This window comes from Polypterus senegalus, chromosome 4 (genome assembly GCF_016835505.1).
Source record: "Polypterus senegalus isolate Bchr_013 chromosome 4, ASM1683550v1, whole genome shotgun sequence".
In the NCBI taxonomy this organism is placed as follows: domain Eukaryota; kingdom Metazoa; phylum Chordata; class Cladistia; order Polypteriformes; family Polypteridae; genus Polypterus; species Polypterus senegalus.
Window position 1 is genome coordinate 99,021,288 of NC_053157.1, and position 21,365 is coordinate 99,042,652.

General features: G+C 39.3%; 1 protein-coding gene across 6 annotated transcripts in view; it reads left to right on the forward strand.

Moving 5' to 3' along the window:
* Nucleotides 1–21,365, forward strand: part of ints10 (integrator complex subunit 10) — a 266,775-nt gene that overhangs the window by 187,170 nt on the left and 58,240 nt on the right. For all 6 annotated transcript variants that reach the window (XM_039751082.1, XM_039751083.1, XM_039751084.1 and 3 more), the window contains 2 exons: nt 28–174; nt 8,897–9,008. In XM_039751082.1, coding sequence (XP_039607016.1) covers nt 28–174; nt 8,897–9,008 — 259 coding nt within the window. The remainder of the gene's footprint in view (nt 1–27; nt 175–8,896; nt 9,009–21,365) is intronic.

Consider the following 21,365-nt stretch of genomic DNA (forward strand, 5'->3'; position numbering starts at 1 on the left):
CATTTATACAGTATGTTTCTTTTTTAGGGCCATTACAGAAAAGCCATTGCAAGTCTCCATCAGCTGACAGCTATTCTCTCAACTCATCAGCAGTCTCCTTGCCAAGGTTCCCTAGAACAGCATCGGCCTCTTATCCAACTGGCTTCTTGTCACTTCGCACTTGGCGAATACAGAGTAAGTTTTCAGTTGGGACTCTGTTGTGTTATTTATAGTTATAGTATCTCACAAAAGTGAGTACACCCCTCATATTTTTGTAAATATTTTATTATATCTTTTCATGGGACAACACTGAAAATATGACACTTTGATACAATGTAAAGTAGTCAGTGTACAGCTTGTATAACAGTGTAGATTTGCTGTCCCCTCAAAATAACTCAACACATAGCCATTGATGTCTAAACCGCTGGCAACAAAAGTGACTACACCCCTAAGTGAAAAATGTTGAAATTGTGCCCAAAGTGTCGATATTTTGTGTGGCCACCATCATCTTCCAGCACTGCCTTAACTCTCTTGGGCATGGAGTTCACTAGAGCTTCATAGGTTGCCACTGGAATCCTCTTCCACTCCTCCATGACTACATCACGGAGCTGGTGAATGTTAGAGAATTTGCATCTCCACCTTCCATTTGAGGATGCCCAACACATGCTCAATAGGGTTTAGGTCTGGAGCCAGTCCAGCACCTTTACCCTCAGTTTCTTTAGCAAAGCAGTGGTCGTCTTGGAGGTGTGATTGGGGTCGTTATCATGTTGTAATACTGCCCTGTGGCCCAGTTTCTGAAGGGAGGGGATCATGCTCTGCTTTAGTATGTCACAGTACATGTTGGCATTCATGGCTCCCTCAATGAACTGTAGCTCCCCAGTGCCGGCAGCACCCATGCAGCCCCAAACCATGACACTCTCACCACCATCCTTGACTATAGGCAAGACACATTTGTCTTTGTACTCCTCACCTGGTTGCTGCCCCATACGTTCGCCACCATCTGAACCAAATAAGTTTATCTTAGTCTCATCAGACCATGATGTTCCAGTAATCCATGTCCTTAGTCTGCTTGTCTTCAGCAAACTGTTTGCGGGCTTTCTTGTGCATCATCTTTAAAAGAGGCTTCCTTCTGGGAAGACAGCCATGTAGTCCAATTTGATGCAATGTCCATCCCATTTTTGGAGTTCTGTGTGACATGATGTCAGATTTGTCTTTTTTTCTCTGTTTTTTTTATGTTGTTCCAATGCACATGAAGGAAATAAACGTATATACCAAAACATTTGTAATTACAACAATTTTCTGGGAGAAATTGTGCATTTTCTGGGAAAATTCCAGGGGTGCCAATAATTTCAGCCATGACTGTATATTATGCTGTATATACTGTATTTATATAAATAAAACATTGAAAGGTATTAAAATGTGTCATTTACATTAAAGTTCTCGCACAAGGCTCTTAATGATAAAAGAGTAAATAGAAAAAGATACAGAGGAGAGGAACACAAACTGTAGTTCATTCAGTTCCTGGAAAACATGAACCCTTAGGGGTTCAAAATATTTTTGAAAAGTCAGTGTTCAGCTGATTGCCTAATTCCATCTACATATTACTCTTAACGGTACAACTATTGTTAAACCATTAATAGTTTGATACTGAAGTATGTCACTGATTATGACAAAATGCAGCCAATTATGGAACCTTTGTAACATTAGGTATGTAATCATGAAATCTTTAGAACCCTTTTTCCCATTTTAGTTATGTTATTTTCCATCCACTCATCCATATACTTTGTTTGCTTGATTTGAGTAAACAGTGGTTCATAATTATGTGCATGTGACTTATTCAAAATTTTTTTTTCATATTACAATATCTATCCCCTGTGTCACTTGTATTGTTGTTAATTGTTGTTGATTTAATTTATTTACTTATTTTTTGTTTAAACATTTTTTAGATAACCATGTTTTCAAAATTTCAAAAATGCCTTTTTATTCATACAGGCTGAACTATGATTTTCCTTTGTTGCGCAATTAAATATGGGTTTAATTTTCTTATCCTGTTTCCTTGCTACATATATATGAAGGATTTTTTGATAATCTCTTTGTGTCTAGTTGATGGCATAAAGAATTTGTTGTACTGCTTGGTAATGTAAACTCTGCTTTTGTTGCATAGGTTTGAAACATACATCATTTATACACAAAAAAGTTATGGTAAATTGGTCAAATACATTACAAAATTAGTAGCAACTGTTATATAAAGGAGAATTTAGGGTACCTTGAGTTCACCAGTGACTGAAGCCAAGAAAGTTACTGTACTTTGAAATGTTTCATATTTGGTCACTGCTCCTGACCCTATTTAAGCTCATCCTGCAAGCATTATTGCATTGCACATATAGCATGAAACAAAATCAAACTTTGCTATTGAGATCTGTCCACAATAATATGAATTAGCAGATAGGAAAAATATTTGCCTTTGGAGTGGATCGGGCTAGTTCAAACACAAGTTCAGGAGGGGTGTGGATAAATGACAAAGCTAAACTTTCCATGATTACAGTAATTGAAAATGTATAAAGTGTCTACAACTGCTAATGGAAATCATACGTTCTGAAATTAAGCATGTGCTGCTGAAAGTAGTTGATTTGATATTAAGACTTAACTTTGGCTGCCTTAGGGCTGGTTTATACTTCACACTCAGAATGCGTATGTGCATGCATCATGGCTGCCACACATTCCTGGCATTCATTTGACGCATCCTCTGAGCACATCCTCAGAAATTGTGTGAGAGTTGCAGTACCTTGTGAGTTGCTTTGTTGTTTGATGAATGGTTCGATGTGGTGAAACAAAATGGTAACATGCAAATGTATTCGTGGTGCTCTTATATTCAAGCATCACATATTCCCCAATGTAATGACACAATACATTTTAAAAGTCTCACATATCATCTTCTGTCCCGTTCTTTTTTTTTTTTTTGCTGCACCTTCACAACAGTATCAGAATGTAACGCAGTATATTTGAATGAACTACCAAGACAAAAAATAAGGACACAGTGAAAAGGTCTATTTTATATCTTTAATCTTGAAATGTCCACTTTAATCTCATAGTTTATTTTATCTTTAAACTAGACTGTTGTAAACGTCGTCTTAAAACTGATCCAGTTGTTAATCGCTACATGCTTTTGGGTCTTCCTCCTGAACTGACAGCTGCGGCAAGCAGCACTTGCCCCAAAGAACACATTAATCAATGATATATATAACTCTGCTCATTTAGAATCCTTAGATTTATACTTGATATCACTTTCATGATGAAATGCATTAAAGTATGTATATTACATTTTACAGATAAATTGTTAACTTCATTTAAATAATGAATTCTTTTAATAATTACACAAGTGAGGACAGCACCATGGCAGAGTGGTAGTGCTGCTGCCTTGCAAGGAGTCACATCCCTGGTGTTCTCTGTCTGGAGTTTGCATGTTTTCCTGGTGGGTTTCCACAGTGTGCTCCTGTTTCCTTCCAAGGACATGAAGATTTGGGGATTCGGTGACACTAAAATGACGTTAGTGTATGTGTGTGCTTGTATTCACCTTGTGATGAGCTGATACCCCGTCCAGGGATTGTTTCTGTCTCGCGCCCGATGCCTGCTGGAATGGGGGCATCCCTGAATTGATAGATATAATCATTAAACATCCTTTTCAGAGATATTGTTGCAAGGTGTCCTCTGAATTTAATGGATGTTTCAGGCAATTCACAACACAGGGAAGCCAAATGTTTTTTTCACTGTAATCATATCTTGCACTGACACCTGGTGGCGTCTTCCCAATTTACGTAAAATGTGCTCGCAAGTATAAACAGTATAATGCTTGCGTAGCAGTAGAGTCTTCTGGAGCATGCGCTACGTGATGTGTAAACCCGGCCTTGTATTTAGTGGGCAATATCAGTACTGCAAAAGATAAATCAGTTAAACATCCAGAATTGTAAGTGTATATATTCTGCTTGAAAAAATTAAAGAAAGACTTTTTAATCAGAGTATAGAAGCAAGTCAATGAAACTTCTGGGATATTGATCTGGTCAGTTAAATAGCAAAGGGGGTTGTTAATCAGTTTCAACTGCTTTGGTGTTAATGAAATCAACAACAGGTGCACTAGAGGGGCAACAATGAGATGACCCCCAAAACAGGAATAGTTTAACAGTTGGAGGCCACTGACATTTTCCCTTCTCATTTCTTCTGTTTTTTTTTTTTTTTTATACTAGTTTTGCATTTGTCCACAGTCAGTGTCACTACTGGTACCATTGTCAGTGTCAATACTGGTAGCGATACCTGGACCCTACAGAGGTTGCACAGGTAGTCCAACTTCTCCAGGATGGCACATCAATACGTGCCATTGCCAGAAGATTTGCTGTGTCTCCCAGCATAGTCTCAAGGGCATGGAGGAGATTCCAGGAGACAGGCAGTTACTCTAGGAGAGCTGGGCAGGGCTGTAGAAGGTCCTTAACCCATCAGCAGGACTGGTATCTGCTCCTTTGGACAAGGAGGAACAGGATGAGCTCTGCCAGAGCCCTACAAGATGACCTCCAGTAGAGTAACTGGTGTGAATATCTCTGACCAAACAATCAGAAACAGATTTCATGAGGGTGGCCAGAGGTTCCCAACATCCTTTAATGGGCCCTGTGCTCACTGCCTGGCACCATGGAGCTTGATTGGCATTTGCTATAAATACCAGAATCGGCAGGTCCACCACTGGCACCCTGTGCTTTTCACAGATGAGAGCAGGTTCAGCCTGGGCCCATGTGACCAACGTGAAAGGGTCTGAAGAAGCCATGGAGAACGTTATGCTGCCTGTAACATTGCTCAATATGACCGGTTTGGTGGTGGGTCAGTGATGGTCTGGGGAGGCATATCCATGGAGGGACGCACAGACGTCTAGAGGCTAGACAACGGCACCTTGAATGCCATTAGGCATTGGGATGAAATCCTTGGACCCATAGTCAGACCCTATGCTAGTGCAGTGGGTTCTGGGTTCCTCCTGGTGCATGAAAGTGCCCAGCTTCATGTGGTGAGAGTATGCAGGCAGTTCCTGGAGGATGAAGGGATTGATACCATTGATTGGCCCCCACACTTGCCTGATCTAAATCCAATAGAACACCTCTGGGACATTATGTTTCGGTCCATCCGACCCTGCCAGGTTGCCCTGGTACTGATTTGAGAGAAGATGCCCCAGGACAGGACACCATCCGTCGTCACATTAGGAGCATGCCCCGACGTTATCAGGCATGCATACAAACACATGGGGGCCTTACAAACTACTGAGTAGGATTTTGAGTTGCTGCAGTGAAATTTCGGCAACATGGACTAGCCTGCTACATCACTTTTTCACTTTGGTGTCTTTGAATTTAGCCCTCTGTAAGTTGATAATTTTCATTTACATCAAACGATGTGACATCCTTTCGTTCCTGACTCATTACCCGATCCATATCAGTATAGCTATCCAGCATGATTTTTTTCCCCAATGAGATCTGATGTGTTTTCAAAGTGTTCCTTTAATTTTTTTGAGCAGTTTATAAAATGCAAAGATTATTCACTCTTTCAGTCATGAACAAAACAATATTTTCCAGTTAGTTAAAAAGCTGAAATTTGGTAGGATTGTACATGTAGAGCAGTAAGGTACACTGGCATCACAGTAGGACAAAACTTTACATAACTTTGAGGAAGCTGTTAATTTCGTAACTACACCACCATCATCTGCATCTGCTTACTGTAGATTCTGGAATATAAACCGAGAATTTCGTCCTAGATTTTTGGCTTGGAGTTTGAGGGTCGGCTTACACAGCACGTATTGTTTCAGATTCAAGATTTCCAGCGCAATGCCGGTTTTGCCGATGAATATGGAAGTAATTAATGATGAAACCACAGACGGCATCTTTCAGATGAAGAAGTAACTTTGCATGCTGGTACTTTAAATTAAATAAAGAATTTATTCAAAAAAGTGTTTTAGTTGTTGATATTATTAATAAAATTTATAATAAATTATTGAGAAGTTTAAAATAAAAATTTTTGTTTTGATTTACGACCAACATCTTGCGTTTCGACCCAAATGCGGTCACGTGTATCCACTTGCGAAATTGTAAACAAACAACCGAGAGCGTTAGTAAGCGTCAATCGGAGCCCAGATACATGTGTTTGTGGATGTAATTTCGGTCATTGCAGTGATTTACCTATATATATATATATATATATATATAATTCACTAAGACCATGCAAGCAAGACACATAATTGCTAAGGAAGGAAGAGAAGGTAACGAAGGTAAAGAAAGCGATCACACAATCGAAACGAAGATGGAAATGGTGTTGAAATATGAGAGTGCTGTTCGTGTGACCGATCTCACTAATATGTACAGCATGTCGAAATCCACCATTTCGACAATTTTACAAAGAAAAGATTTGCATACGGAGGCTCCTTCTAAACAATAACCACCTTCTGTTTCATTCTCCTCCTCATCCCTTTCTACAGTTTAAAGATGTCAAATAAAAAGGTGAGTACAGTATGAAACTGTTGTTTCTAGAATAGAATAGAATAGAATGCCTTTTATTGTTACTATACACATGTACAATGAGATTAAAAGCAGCTCCTTCAGTGCAGACATATGTATAGAACACAACAAGCAAATAAACAAATGGTGCGAAAAAATGGAAAGAAGTTGCAAAAAAAAAGTTCTGTATAGGGCTTGTATGGCTGTTTTTTTAGCCTTAGCATAACGCCGGATCTGCGGCCCCGCTTCTGCTTTCTTTCCCTCCTACGTCTGCGTCGTCTCCTATACCCGACAACAATCCACGGAGAGCCCGCTGGTCTCGCTTTGTTGTCTGGGATGTTGTGCGTTTGATGAACAACACTCGAAACAGGTGTCTGGCTCTGGACACCGATGTCTATAAGGTTCTGAATGGTGTAGCAGATGTTCGCTGAACCTATCGTGCACAAACAAGCAAAAAAAGTACAAAAACAACAGCAAAGTGCACTGAAAAGGAGAGCCCTGAGCCGCTGTGACCATGCACACCGCCATGCCCCTAGCATAATCTAGCCTACTTCTGGTAGGCTAGGCACTTTTTATAACTTTTTGGTTAGTACATTAGAAAAATTATTGGTGTTTTGGTAAATTGTGCACATTATACAACCCTTTTTTATTATGAAAAGGTTGTAAGTGTTGCAGGGGGAGGTTCGGAACGCATTATGGGTTAGCCTTCGCGAACAAATTAAGTTCGTAAGTCAAGGGTCCACTGTATTGCATATTTAAGTTATTAAAAGTCCCTGGAAATCCACCCGCCGATGTACCGTATTTGCGTATATACAGTGATCCCTCGCTATATCGCGCTTCGACTTTCATGGCTTCACTCCATCGCGGATTTTAAATGTAAGCATATCTAAATATATATCACGGATTTTTCGCTGGTTCGCGGATTTCTCTGGACAATGGGTCTTTTAATTTAAAGTATATGCTTCCTCAGTTTGTTTGCCCAGTTGATTTCATACAAGGGACACTATTGGCGGATGGCTTAGAAGCTACCCAATCAGAGCATGTATTACATATTAACTAAAACTCCTCAATGATATACAATGTGCTTCCCCGAGCGGATTGTTTGCTTTTCTCGGTCTTTCTCTGACATTCTCTGCGCCTGACGGAGGGGGTGTGAGCAGAAGGGCTGTTTGCCTAGAAGATATGGACACTCCTCTAAGAAATGCCGCTTTATCGCGGTGGCCCAAAAGCACGTATTGATTTTTTTATTGTTTTCTTTAATCTCGCTCTCTCTCTCTCTCTCTGACGTTCTCTGCTCCTGACGGAGGGGGTGTGAGCAGAGGGGCTGTTTGGACAGAGGCTGTTTGTTTAGAAGATACGGAGGCTACTCTAAAAAATGCTGAAAGACTACCTTCACATTGCTCCCTTCTTTGCGGCTGCTTTATCGCGGTGCTCATACTTAAAAGCCCAACAGCACGTATTGATTTTTTGATTGTTTTCTGTCACGCTCTCTCTATCTCTCTGACATTCTCTGCTCCTGACGGCGCTCGTTTGAAGAGAAGATACGTTTGCATTCTTTTAATTGTGAGAAAGAACTGTCATCTCTGTCTTGTAATGGAGCACAGTTTAAACGTTTGACTAAAGGGTGTTATTTCATGTCTAGAGGGCTCTAATAATGTTAACAATGTGGGAGAGTTTATAAAGGCTTAAAATATATAAAAATAACCATTCAAACATATGGTTTCTACTTCACGGATTTTCACCTATCGCGGGGGGTTCTGGAACGCAACCCCCGCGATCGAGGAGGGATTACTGTAGTCTCAACACAAAGGTTTCATTTTACCAAACTTCTCCACAATCACTTCCTGGTTTCCATCAAAAATGCCGGCACTCAAATTCTCGCCAGTAAACATGATAAATATACCTGAAGAGACACTTTTAAGGAAATTTAGAAAATTTTGCTTGGAGAAGGGGGTCGGCTTAAATACCGGTCATCGGCAAATACATGTAATTTAGTAGGTAGAGAAGGGGGTCGGCTTATATTCCGGGATCTACGGTAACTGGAAGGTGTTATTTTTATTATCTTGAGCTTAATGTTTTGTTGGATTTCTTTTGTGTCTGTAATATATCATTTTTACCATTTACTACCATAAATACTTACATAAATGTATTAAAAGTTACATTTTGCTAAAAGTTACAGTTCATTAAAAAGCTATGGGACTATGTTATTAGCCTTGGGGACACCATACATCTTTGTCAAATTTAATGTTATAAACTTAGAATACTTTATAATCAAGGCTCCAAAATGTATTTGTGGATTTTTGCATTCGCTACAGATGTTCTGCACCCCTAACCCCCACAAATTGCAAAGGAATAACTATATAACTGAAGACTAAAGTTTCTTCATTTTCGGTTTACAGCTGACTTGTGAAAATCTCTTAGATTTGATGTGTTATGTTGTACCCAGTGTTCAAGATGATGTTGGAAAAGTTCCAGTAGAAACGCCAAAACCAAAGCAAAAGATTCGTAAAGGTATGTTGATATTGTTCTAGTAGTCTGCCAATATACAGATTTATTAATTTAGTTATGTTTTGTTTTATAACTTTATATTTAAAAATGTAAAGATTGTTTCTATTTTAATTGTCTCATTTATTAATAAAACTGAGCATCAGAAATTGATAGGATTTTTGATCTTTGTTTAGAAACAGATTTTTAAAAGTAGAGATCAGTACTGTACTTATAATAAGTGTAGAAAGCCATCATTTGTAAAGTGTAATATATATGATTTTTCTCACATTTAGGTAAGAGACTGCAGGCAGGGTGAAATGGGTGGAGAAGAGTGTCAGGATTAATTTGTGACAGACAGTTATCAGCAAGAGTGAAAGGGAAGGTCTGTAGGACAGTAGTGAGACCAGCTTTGTATATGGGTTGGAGACAGTGGCACTGTTTGGAAAGGCACACACCTGTCTATATAAGGTCCCACAGTTGACAGTTCATGACAGAGCGCAGAAAAAATTCTGCTGCTTTGAAGGGCCCAATGAGCACAGTGGCCTCCTTCATGCATAAGTGGAAAAAATTTGAATCCACCAGGACTCTTCCTAGAGCTGGCCGGCCATCTAAACTGAGTGATCGGGGGAGAAGGGTCTTAGTAAGGTAGGTGACCAAGAATCCGATGGTTACTCTGTCAGAGCTCCAGAGGTCCTCTGTGGAGAGAGGAGAACCTTCCAGAAGGGCAACCATCTCTGCAGCAATTCACCAATCATGCCTGTATGATAGAGTGGTCAGACGGAAGCCACTCCTTAGTAAAAGGCACATGGCAGCCCACGTGGAGTATGCCAAAAGGCACCTGAAACACTCTCAGACCATGAGAATCAAAATTCTCTGGTCTGATGAGACAAAGATTGGGCTCTTTGGTATGAATGCCAGACATCATGTTTAGAGTAAACCGGGCACCCCTCATCATCAGGCCAATACCATCCGTACAGTGAAGCATGGTGGCGGCAGCATCACGCTGTGGGGATGTTTTTCAGCGGCAGGAACTGGGAGACTAGTCAGGATAAAGGGAAAGATGACTGCAGCAATGTACAGAGACATCCTTGATGAAAACCTGCTCCAGAGCGCTCTTGACCTCAGACTGGAGCAACGGTTCATCTTTCAGCAGGACAACATCTCTAAGCACACAGCCAAGATATCAATGGAGTGGCTTCAGGACAACTCTGTGAATGTCTTTGAGTGGCCCAGCCAGAGCCCAGACTTGAATCCGATTGAACATCTCTGGAGAGATCTTAAAATGGCTGTGCACCGATGCTTCCCATCCAACCTGATGGAACTTGAGAGGTGCTGCAAAGAGGAATGGGCGAAACTGGTCAAGGATAGGTGTGCCAAGCTTGTGACATCATATTCAAAAAGACTTGAGGCTGTAATTGCTGCCAAAGGTGCATCCACAAAGTATTGAGCAAAGGTTGTGAATACTTATGTACATGTGATTTCTCAGTTTTTTTATTTTTAATAAATTTGCAAAAACCTTAAGTAAACTTTTTTCACATTGTCATTATGAGGTGTTGTGTGTATAATTCTGAGGAATAAAATGAATTTAATCCATTTTGAAATAAGGCTGTAACATAACAAAATGTGGAAAAAGTGATGTGCTGTGAATACTTTCCAAATGCACTGTATGTGAAGAAAACAGCATTACATATTCTACACTGAATTATGCTATACATTAATTGCATTATATATAACTTCTCTAGTTTTTGTCACTTATTATTATAAACTATGGGCCATCAAAAGAAAAAAAATTACTAATAAGAACACAATTTATTTATATAGCACCCTTCTTATGCCCAAAATTCAGAAAGAACAGGACCGACATAACATTGGCTACAAATAATATCTCACTAAATAAAGATAAATACAGGATGTATAAAACATTCAAATAGAATAAAAGACTATAACTCAGACTAAAATACAACATATAAATCTTAAACAACATAAATTGTAATAAAAATGCAAACCCTGAGTACCTGGACAGATAGAGGGGGTAAAATGAAAGAAGGGGCAGAATGTAAGGTCTGTTTAATGTCCTCCTAAACAAATGAGTTTAAAACAAATGAGTTAAAAACAAATAAAGTGAGTGAGCTGATGTCATTAATTTTGGGAGGTCAGTCCACAGTCAGAGCACTATATACAGTTGAAGGCCCTGCTGTCACCCACAGAGTACAGGTTAGTGAGGGCACAGAATGAGAGGACCTTAGTGGGCAGGTCAGTAACAGAATTTGATGTTCAATCCTGTAAGACACAGGGAGCATTGAAGGTGCAGCAGAATGGCTGTGATGTGCTCGCTGTTGTTGGTTTGTGTCAGGACAGTTGAGTTTTGAATGAGCTGGAGCTGTGATATAATATAATATTATAAAATTAAGATAACTTAATTATCTATACTAATAAAAGGCAAAGCCCTCACTCAATCACTCACTGACTCACTCACTGACTCATCACTAATTCTCCAACTTCCCGTGTAGGTAGAAGGCTGAAATTTGGCAGGCTCATTCCTTACAGCTTACTTACAAAAGTTGGGCAGGTTTCATTTCGAAATTCTACGCCTAATGGTCATAACTGGAAGGTATTTTTCTCCATTAACTGTAATGGAGTTGAGCTGGAATGACGTGGGGGAGTTCCGTGTGACATCATCACGCCTCCCACGTAATCACGTGAACTGATTGTCAACGCAGTGCGTAGAAAACCAGGAAGACCTCCAAAAAGCGCTTAAGAAAACATGCATTATATAATTGAGAAGGCAGCGAAAAACAATAAGAAGCGAGCGAGTGACATATACTACCATATTTATGAGTGTTGCTGCCTCAGAAAGAAAGAAAGGTGTAAACCTAAACTTTAAATTAAGTTCATAGACAGGCTACCGCTGGCGTTTCACATGCCCACAGGTAATGCGGGATACAAGTTTAATGAGAGGACGCAGGATATAAACGAGAGTTTTGATCACTTTGTAACTGAGTTAAAATTGTAGGTGAAGAGGTGTGCTTATGCAAATTCCGAGACTGTGTTTGTGGGGATTGACAGTTAAAGGCGGTGGGGAGTCACGTCATCATCTCCCCTCCCATTCATCTAATTTCGGTCTGAGCTGAGCTCCGCGGCTAATGCCGTCTTTCGAAGCAACTTCGTCAGACTGCCACCAAATACTCACAGAAAAATCCACAAGTTAATACACACGCTATCTCTCGAGTTTCTCCACACTGAATCCTCCAGGCACTACTTACACACATTGACAATCGTGTTACGTTATTTTTAAAATCTTTCCTTTTCTTAGCACAAGCACAGCTGAGAAGCTTCGATGCATGTGCTCCATAACGCGTTAAAAATAATGCATTTAATCACACTTTGCATTACAAGCAAAGGGGCTTTTGTCAATGCATGATTTCCTGGTACACGGATTACATTGATCAGCGCATCCCGATTCATTTTACCCTCGCACCACCTTAGTTTGAGAAGAAGTCTGAAAAATATGAGGTTAACACAGAAAAACATCACCAATTCAAGCTTTATGAATAATCGATTCGCCATCAATAATTGTTTTGGTAAAGCCATCCTCCTTCCATTTTATAATTTTTCCGCCAATAGCCATGATTAAATGAACGGTAAATAAAGTAAGAGCAAAGCAAGGGTGACTTATTTAGGCAGGCATATATATGACAGCAACACTCATGACAATGTCAATCATGTTACGTTATTATTAAAATGTTTCCTTTTCTTTTTCATTACTTCTTTAACACACTACTTCTCCTCTGCGCGGGATTTTGCTATATATATAATATATGAATGACCTCCAAAAGCGCTGAGACTTTTGATATCATGAGCGTGTCTGCAAAACTGTGGTCTCCTGCCCAGCAAAGTCGAGCAGCCAGCGCCGCATAGCTGTGCCGGCCTTTGAGACGCTGACTGCGCTTCTGCCTTAAGTCAAAGTGAGCACTTTTAATTTTTTTCATCCTCCCCCTGCGCTATAGCCCAGACAAGTGCAAACACGGGACCCCTTTTCTACACCACGGAAAAATAATATTAAGGTGATTCACACTTTCTTTTGCACGTATACGATTATGAGGTCATCACCTCGGATTATGAAGACACGCACACGAGTGGAGGACTGACAGTGCCATCACAGCTGATTAATGGCAGGGACGTCTCACCAGTCTACACAAGACCCACGCGACTGTCCCCAAAAGGCGATCATAACGTCAGCGAACACATCTCTCTATACTATATAAAAGAAAAAGGCAACTTTCCTTTCTTTACACCTTTTATCCCAAACCAAAGCCTTTCTCTCTTAACAGTGCAGAGGACACAAAACTAATTTTCTTTAAATGCCGGTAAGGCACATTACCAGAGGCACAAATTTGAACGTTCACATAGAAAATGTAATTTCTATACCACAGCCGTCGTGTAGCGCCTTTCAAAAGGGATCTACTACCGAGAGATGATCCATATATATTTTAGCTGCTGTTAGTTACTTACCTGTTGTGTTACACAGTCTTTAAAATGTAGTTTACCCAACCACTCCAGTAGGGCTCAATGTACCTGTACTTCTTAAAACGTTAATGTTTTACTGTTTAATAACTTATAGACTATATTTTATTATTTTTCCCTTGCACTCAGTGACCAAAGCTATACACACACATATAGACACATACAAACATACACATAAGTATATATATGTATGTATGTGTATATATATATATATACACACACACACACACCCCTATCTACATTATATATATATATATAATATATATATATATATATATATATATATATACTGTATACACACACATACATACATACATACACACATATATATAATTTGTGTGTGTGTATGTATGTATGTGTGTGTATATATGATGTAGATAGGTATGTATATATATATGTGTGTATATGTAGATATGTATATATAGATATGTAGATATGAAGATATGTATGTGTATATATATATATGTATGTATGTGTGTGTGTGTGTGTGTATATATATATGACAGCAGCAATCCAAGCTTTGAGAAAACAGTAAAAAGAAGGCGTGTCAGACGTGTGGTACATTTTCTGATGCAGCTACGAAAACAACTTTGTGACGCTGCCAAATACACAAAACAATTACTTTGACAATCATGTTACATTATTTTTAAAATGTTTCCTTTTCTTTTCATAACTTCTTAAACCCATGACATCGCTGAAGCTGGTATTTTGCTATATATATATATATATATATATATATATATATATATATATATATCAGCGACACTCATAACAGTGACAAAACAATTACATTGACAATCATGTTACGTTATTTTCAAAATGTTTCCTTTTCTTTCTCTTTCCTTCTTTAACACACTACTTCTCAGCTGCCAAGCGCGTATATATATATATATATATATATATATAGATAGATAGATAGAGATATATATATATATATATATAGATAGATATGAGAACAACATATATATATATATATATATATATATAGATACTGTAGATAGATATATATATAGATAGATAGATATGAGAACAACACTCATATCAATGACAAAACAATTACATTAACAATCATGTTACGTTATTTTTAAAATTTTTCCTTTTCTTTTTCGTACCTTCTTTAACACACTACTCCGCTGCGAAGCGTGGGTATTCTGCTAGTTATATTATAAATTAAGGCATGAGGGCTGCCCTGGACATTACATAAGCTACAAAGTGTCTGACAATGGGTCCAAGGATTTCATCCTGATACCTAATGGCAGTCAATGTGCCATTGTCTTGCCTGTAGAGGTCTGTGTGTCACCAGCATATGCCTCCCCAGATATACCATCACTGACCCCCCACCAAACCAGTCATGCTGAATGATGTCACAGGCAGCCTAACGTTCTTCGCGGCTTCTCCAGACCCTTTCACGTCTGTCACATGTGCTCAGGGTGAACCTGCTCTCATCTGTGAAAAGCACAGGGCACCAGTGGTGGAACTGCCAATTCTGGTATTCTATGGCAACTGCCAGTTGAGCTCCACAGTACCCACTAGAGGATGTCGGGCCCTCAGGCCACCCTCATGAAGTCTGTTTCTGATTGTTTGCTCAGAGACATTCTCACCAGTGGCCTGCCTGTTGGAGGTTATTTTGTCTGCTCTGGCAGTGCTCATTCTGTTCCTTCGGTCCTGCTGATGGGTTAAGGACCTTCTACTGCCCTGTCCAGTTCTCCTAGAGTAACTGCCTGTCTCCTGGAATCTCCTCAGTGCCCTTGACACTGTGCTGGGAGACACAGGAAACCTTCTGGCATGGCACATATTGATGTGTTGTGGAGAAGTTGGACTACATGTGCCAGCTCTGTAGGGTCCAGGTATGGCCTCATGCTACCAGTAGTGACACTGACCGTAGCCAAATGTAAAACAAGTGATAAAACAGATGGGGAGGGAAAAATATCAGTGGCCTCCCTCCACCTGTTAAACCATTCATTTCTGTTTTGGGGGTCGTCTCAGTTCCCAACCGTGCACCAAATCAGCTGAAACTGATGACCAAGCCCCTCTGCTACGTCACTGACCAGATCAATAGATCGCAAGTTTCATTGACTTGATGCTATACTCCCATTAAAAAGGGTTCCCTTAATTTTTTTAAGCAGCATATTTTAATGTACTATTTTGGTTTTCTAAGTTACTACACACATTACTGAAATCCACTAAATGATAGTTTTAGAGCCTCACACTTCAGGCCTTCACAAATGCAGTAGTTTACAAACATCATATTTTAATTTCTCTTTGAGAAGCATGAAATATAATTGTTTTGAATCTCAACTTTTGATTACATTTTTGCTATGTATGTACTATTGAGGGACTTCTTTTTTTTTAAGTCAGATGGGCACTTTATTTTAACAAGCAATGTAAATAACCTGTTTACTTTTTACCCTCAGATCACATTCTATTTATTTATCATGCAGAACTGAATATTTTCATTTTCTACACAATACTCTAATAACTGTACAGTTCAGTGGGCTAAAATAACACAGTGAGACACACAAACACACTCACTTTGCCTACACACTACGGGTGCTGTCATTGGTTCCACTGTGGATTGGACTGTTGAATCGACACAATGGCTGTACATGCTGGGGTCTTTGGCACATGTTGTCCCAGTAGCATGCGAGGTGTGTCACCAATGGTTTACCCTGTTCCTCTCCTTCTCCCTGTTCCAGTCTCAGTTCAAAGTTGGCCAGATGACAAAAGTATTTTTTCTGAGATGTTCAGTCTTTTGAAAAAATTGCCTGTGGCCAGCATCCAGTGTAATGTTTTGTCTAAATTCTTCACTCCTCTTTTTGTAGCATTATAGTTCATTATCATTTCTAGCCATGGAATCTCCTATCCCTGTGCAGATCACATCGTGCACCAAGGATGTGTCATTTGTTTAGACAAACTATAATGTCTTCACTGGCCTATTCTTTGTGGCCAGCAGTTGAGATGGGAGCTCTGGCTTATTTTTCCTTATTGTGCTAAGCATTGTTATCTTCCTCTTGAGGAGCTACTGTCCCAGTTTGTGTAAAAGTAAGTTATTGCATATGGCATTGTGGCCATGCAGCTTATATCATGTGCAGGGCAACCCTCATGCCTTCATTTCTCACAGAAGTTTCTCCATCTGACTTCCCTTTGTTAATGTAATGACATTCTCTGCTCTTCTAGTATCTCTGTGCTTCCCCTTGAGCACATTATTTATAGCTTTGGACTGGCTTATCTTTTTATGCAGATGATGCTTAGATCTATTTCAGTGTTAAAAGTGACACTTCATCACAGCTTTCTCAGCTCACAACTTGCCTCAGTGAAATTAAAGTAAAACCTGAACAGAGCAAAACTTTTTATAATTAAATTGCAACAAAACTGAACTCCTGCAAAGTGGCACTAAAGTGCAACTTAAGAAAACAAGCTCCTCTTCAACCATTCTGGGCGATGATCTCATCAGATCTTCTTTTTCTGCTAAGAATCTTGGTGTCACTTTGATTCCTCCTTTTCTTATTTCTCCCATGTAAACAATATTAAGAAACTTTCTTACTTCCACCTGTGCCACATTTCTTATGTTTGCTCATTCTCCTTTTCTAATGCTGAGAAACTTGTCCCTGCTTTTATCATATCGCACATTGATTATTGTAAGTCTCTACTGGCAGGTGCCCCTTCAGATCTTCTATCACAACTCCAGCTGTTTCAAAACTCAACTGTAAGAGTCCTGACACAAACCAACAACAGACGGCACATCACAGCCATCCTACTACACCTTCACGGCTCCCTGTGTCTTACAGGATTGAATATCAAATTGTTATTAATCTGCCCACTAAGTTCCTCTGATTCTATGCCCCCCACTAAACTGCACTCTGTGGGTGACAGCAGGGCCTTCAGCTGTATATAGCGCCCTGACTGTGGAATGACCTCCCTGACTGTGGAATGACCTCCCGAAATTGATTAGATCGTATGACTCACTTCATTTGTTATAACTCATTTGTTTAAGAGGACATTAAACAGACCTGACATTCTGCTCCTTCTTTCAGTTTAGCCCCTCTATCTGTCCAGGTACTCAGGATTTGCATTTTTATCATAATTTATCCTATTTGTTCAAGATTTGTTTGTAGTATTATATGTTGTATTTTAGTCTGCATTATTGTCTTTTATTCTATTTGAATAATTTTTATATTCTGTATTTATCTTTATTTAGTGAAGATATTATTATTTAATTCAGTGTAGAATATGTATTGCCGTTTTCTTCACATGCATATTTAAAAATATTAGATAGCCTAAATGTTTATTCTAAATTGGTTTAGAACAATATTGCACACATGCATAGTACATTTTAAAAAGCGTAATCACTTTTATTATTAACATTTTACCAAACTCTAACGTGGTGTAAACATTATAATTACATTGCATACTTCGTTTCATGAATGTAAACAAAAAACTGTTTTTAGTTAACACAGATCTTGATGATTTTAATTTTGTCGACATGTTTAATGGTTCCCACAGACTCGAACACAATGTAAATGTTAATGGTGTATTTCACAGAAACAATCCGTATTGTTTAGTTTGATATATGACACGACGTGATAGCAGAAACCCTCTGAACTTCACAATGATATGTATTATTTGGTTTCTGAACAGATCTTTGACCCGACGTTACTTTCTGGGCTTTGTTGAGACCTCCCAAATCTTCCAAAAGTCATTTTACGAAGTCGGTCCTGAAACGACAGAGACGTCACTTCTGGGTCTGTAACTGTGGGTCTAGAACTGCGGTGACGTACGGTGCTGTGGCTCTGCAGGTGGATAGTATTACTCCTGTCAGTAAAACTAGAAAACCCTGCAAGGTTTTTTTTTGTTTTTTTTGTGAGCACAAGGGGGGCTGTGCTTGCATGCATGTTTTTCTACAGCTTAATATCTGCCTCGTCTAACAATGAAAACAACATTTAATTATTTAGTGAATTGACAGCGTTGACAAGCCTGAATTACATTGGTTGGCTGTATTTGTTAAAATGTACACATCTGACTGATTTTGATGTTGTCATTTTTTGTGAACATCGGCCGATAACAATACAGTTCTTGATATATTGTGCATCTCTACAAAAATCATTCGATTTTCATGTTACTGTCAATGAGTTAAAAACCCAAGCTCAAATGTCAATTGATTGGAAGTTGATATGTATTCCTTAATGGTGCAGAGGAACTGATATAAGGAACTGCTACCTTATAACCCAAAAGTTCTGGGTTCGAGGCCGGGTACTCTGCTTTTTGAGTAAGTGAGCTGCTATTATTATTACTATAATTTAACAAAAAAAACATACATTTGTTTTGAGTTGTAACACCTGGTGTAATTTTTGGCTACTTGTAAAAGTTTGCGCATGTTTTTTATTATTCAGTTTTATTCTGTCAGTGATGTTCACATGGTACAACAAACTTGCCTCTCCCTCTCTGAGTTGATGCCTTTTACCTCCATTTTTTTTTTTTTTAATAACAAGAGCAGCGATGGCCATAGTTGCTTCTGTGATTAATGCCTGCTCAAAACTATTTGTTGTACCGGCAATCAAAAATACGATGTCCCATGGCCGCTATCAGACCACCAGTCGGCATTTGCGCTTTGACAACAAAGACAGATTTGCTGCGATCTTGGACATCTGGCAACATTTTGTTGAGAACTGTGTTTAGAGTTACACTCAGGGCAAAGACTTTCCGAGTCTGTGGTCATAAAGTTTATGGAGCCATTTCTGGACAAAGGCAGAACCATAACAACAGACCTGCTGCATCTCGACACAACTCTGCTTGACACCATAAGTAAAATGGAAGTTTCACCTGCAGCTAAAGTCACTTCAGTATGCGAGCAATTCGCCCCACTACTGTTTAGATCTGGCAGTGCCGTGCTGATGGTATATGCGCCCAAAATGAAGCCTTTGATTTCAGTCTGCAACAGCCAGTGTAAAGTTTTGCTACCGTTAAAAGATATTGCTGAAAGGATAGTTTTGTCACAGAATTACATTTTTTTAAGCGTTGAATGCAAGGTGCGATAGGGTCTGCCAACTAGTATACAGTTTGCACTGTGATGCTGAAATCTGGGATCTTATATGTTTTATTTTCTCATTAAAGAAGTTCATAAAGTCTGTACTATTAATGTCTGTTGGTGTTTTGCACTGTAGATCTGAATTCCCATTTGTTAAATTAGCCACTGTTATAAATAGTACCTGAGGATTATTATTATTATTGTTATCTATTGTTTTAGAATAGTAGTCTGAGAAACCTTTAAAGAGAGCTTTTTTTATATTTTTTAATACTCTCTGTCCATGCAATTTGAAAGACCTGCAGCTTTGTTTTTCTCCATCTGTGCTCTAGTATTCAACAATCTAATTTAAGAACTTGAGTGTTCTCATTAAACCAGGGTGAGTTTCTATGTGCTTTAATCACTTTTGTTTTAAAAGGATCCACTGCGTCCAGAGCATCTTCCATATTATAATGTGATGTTAGCTGATCTAAATGGTTTTCCACAATTATACTTGAATTACTTGAGTCTATAAATTTTAAAGCGAGAGAGTTGGTCTCGTCTGATGTGAGAGATGGATGTCTGAAGTGGAGCTCCGCTAGCAGCGGTGTTATTTTCATATTATTTGCTTATTATGCTGAGATATCCTGTATCTATTCAACCCAAGGAGACTGCTACAGTATATATGTAAAAATATATAAACATGGCCAACAAGAAAGGGTGTCCGAAAGAATCGAAAGCTAAAGCCGCACCCAAGCTAAGATCAGCAAGCCCTAGCTCAAGATACGGCCTTTCAGAGAGAGACCTGGATCAGATGGGCGAAAGTACAGACTCCTCCGGACCACGGTCCGCTACATCATCGCCGGCTGAGAGTGAAAAGGGGAGCGAATGTACGATCGTGAGTGCAGATCTCGATAGCTCGCTAATCGGAGAAGAACACCTGAAACTGTAAAAGGCCTTACAGTCCGCAATCTTAATTACTCCACGCGAGCTTGGGATAGCGGGGACACCGGCTACAGTAGAGCCTGATGCTTCACCTACGGTACAAGAAAGCACAATTGAAATGTTTAAACTGCAGGTGATGTTCTCTGAGCTCATGCAAGATATAAAGAAAACCGAAAAGGCAAATGAGAAAGCAAGGGTAAAGGCACATGAGAGACTGAAACAGGAGTTGCAACAAGCAAACGAAACGCAGCGGCTGATGCTGCAACAGGCAAATGAAAGGCTGCGACAAGAAATGCAAGTGGAGATGCGACAGGTGCTGGGGAAAATTGAAATACTTACTGATCAATTAGAGGATCTCAAGGAGACATTCACGACTAGGATTGAAATAGCCGAAAATTTTGCTACCAGTGCTGAAGAAAAAGCAGAAAATGTCAGCTCCGAATACAAAAAACTCGGAGACAGACTGGCTGCTTTGGAAGATGGAAGTAGAAGGTATAGGGCCTAATGTCAGAATTGAAGGTCTGCCTGAGAATCAAGAAAGTTCAAACCCTGTGAAATTCGCAGCTGAACTTTTTTCTAAAATAATCGGGGATGACTTTAAAGCAGAATCTGAGATAGCAGCGGCTTACTGCGTACGCAGATGAAATACCGTTAAACCCAGATCTTTTATAGTTCGTTTTGAACGAATATCATTTAAGCTAGAGTTCATGGCACTCCTCAGAAACAAGGAAGATATCATATATGAAAATAACCAAATCTTCCCTGACTTCTCTCCAGCAACAGCTACTAAACGCGCAGCCTTCTACAACATTAAAAAAACAGCGGTTATGACAAGCCAGCGTCAAATACAGCCTCTTGTATCCGGCAAAACTGAAAGTGGAATGGCAGGGTCAATTCTATGTCTTCGCTAG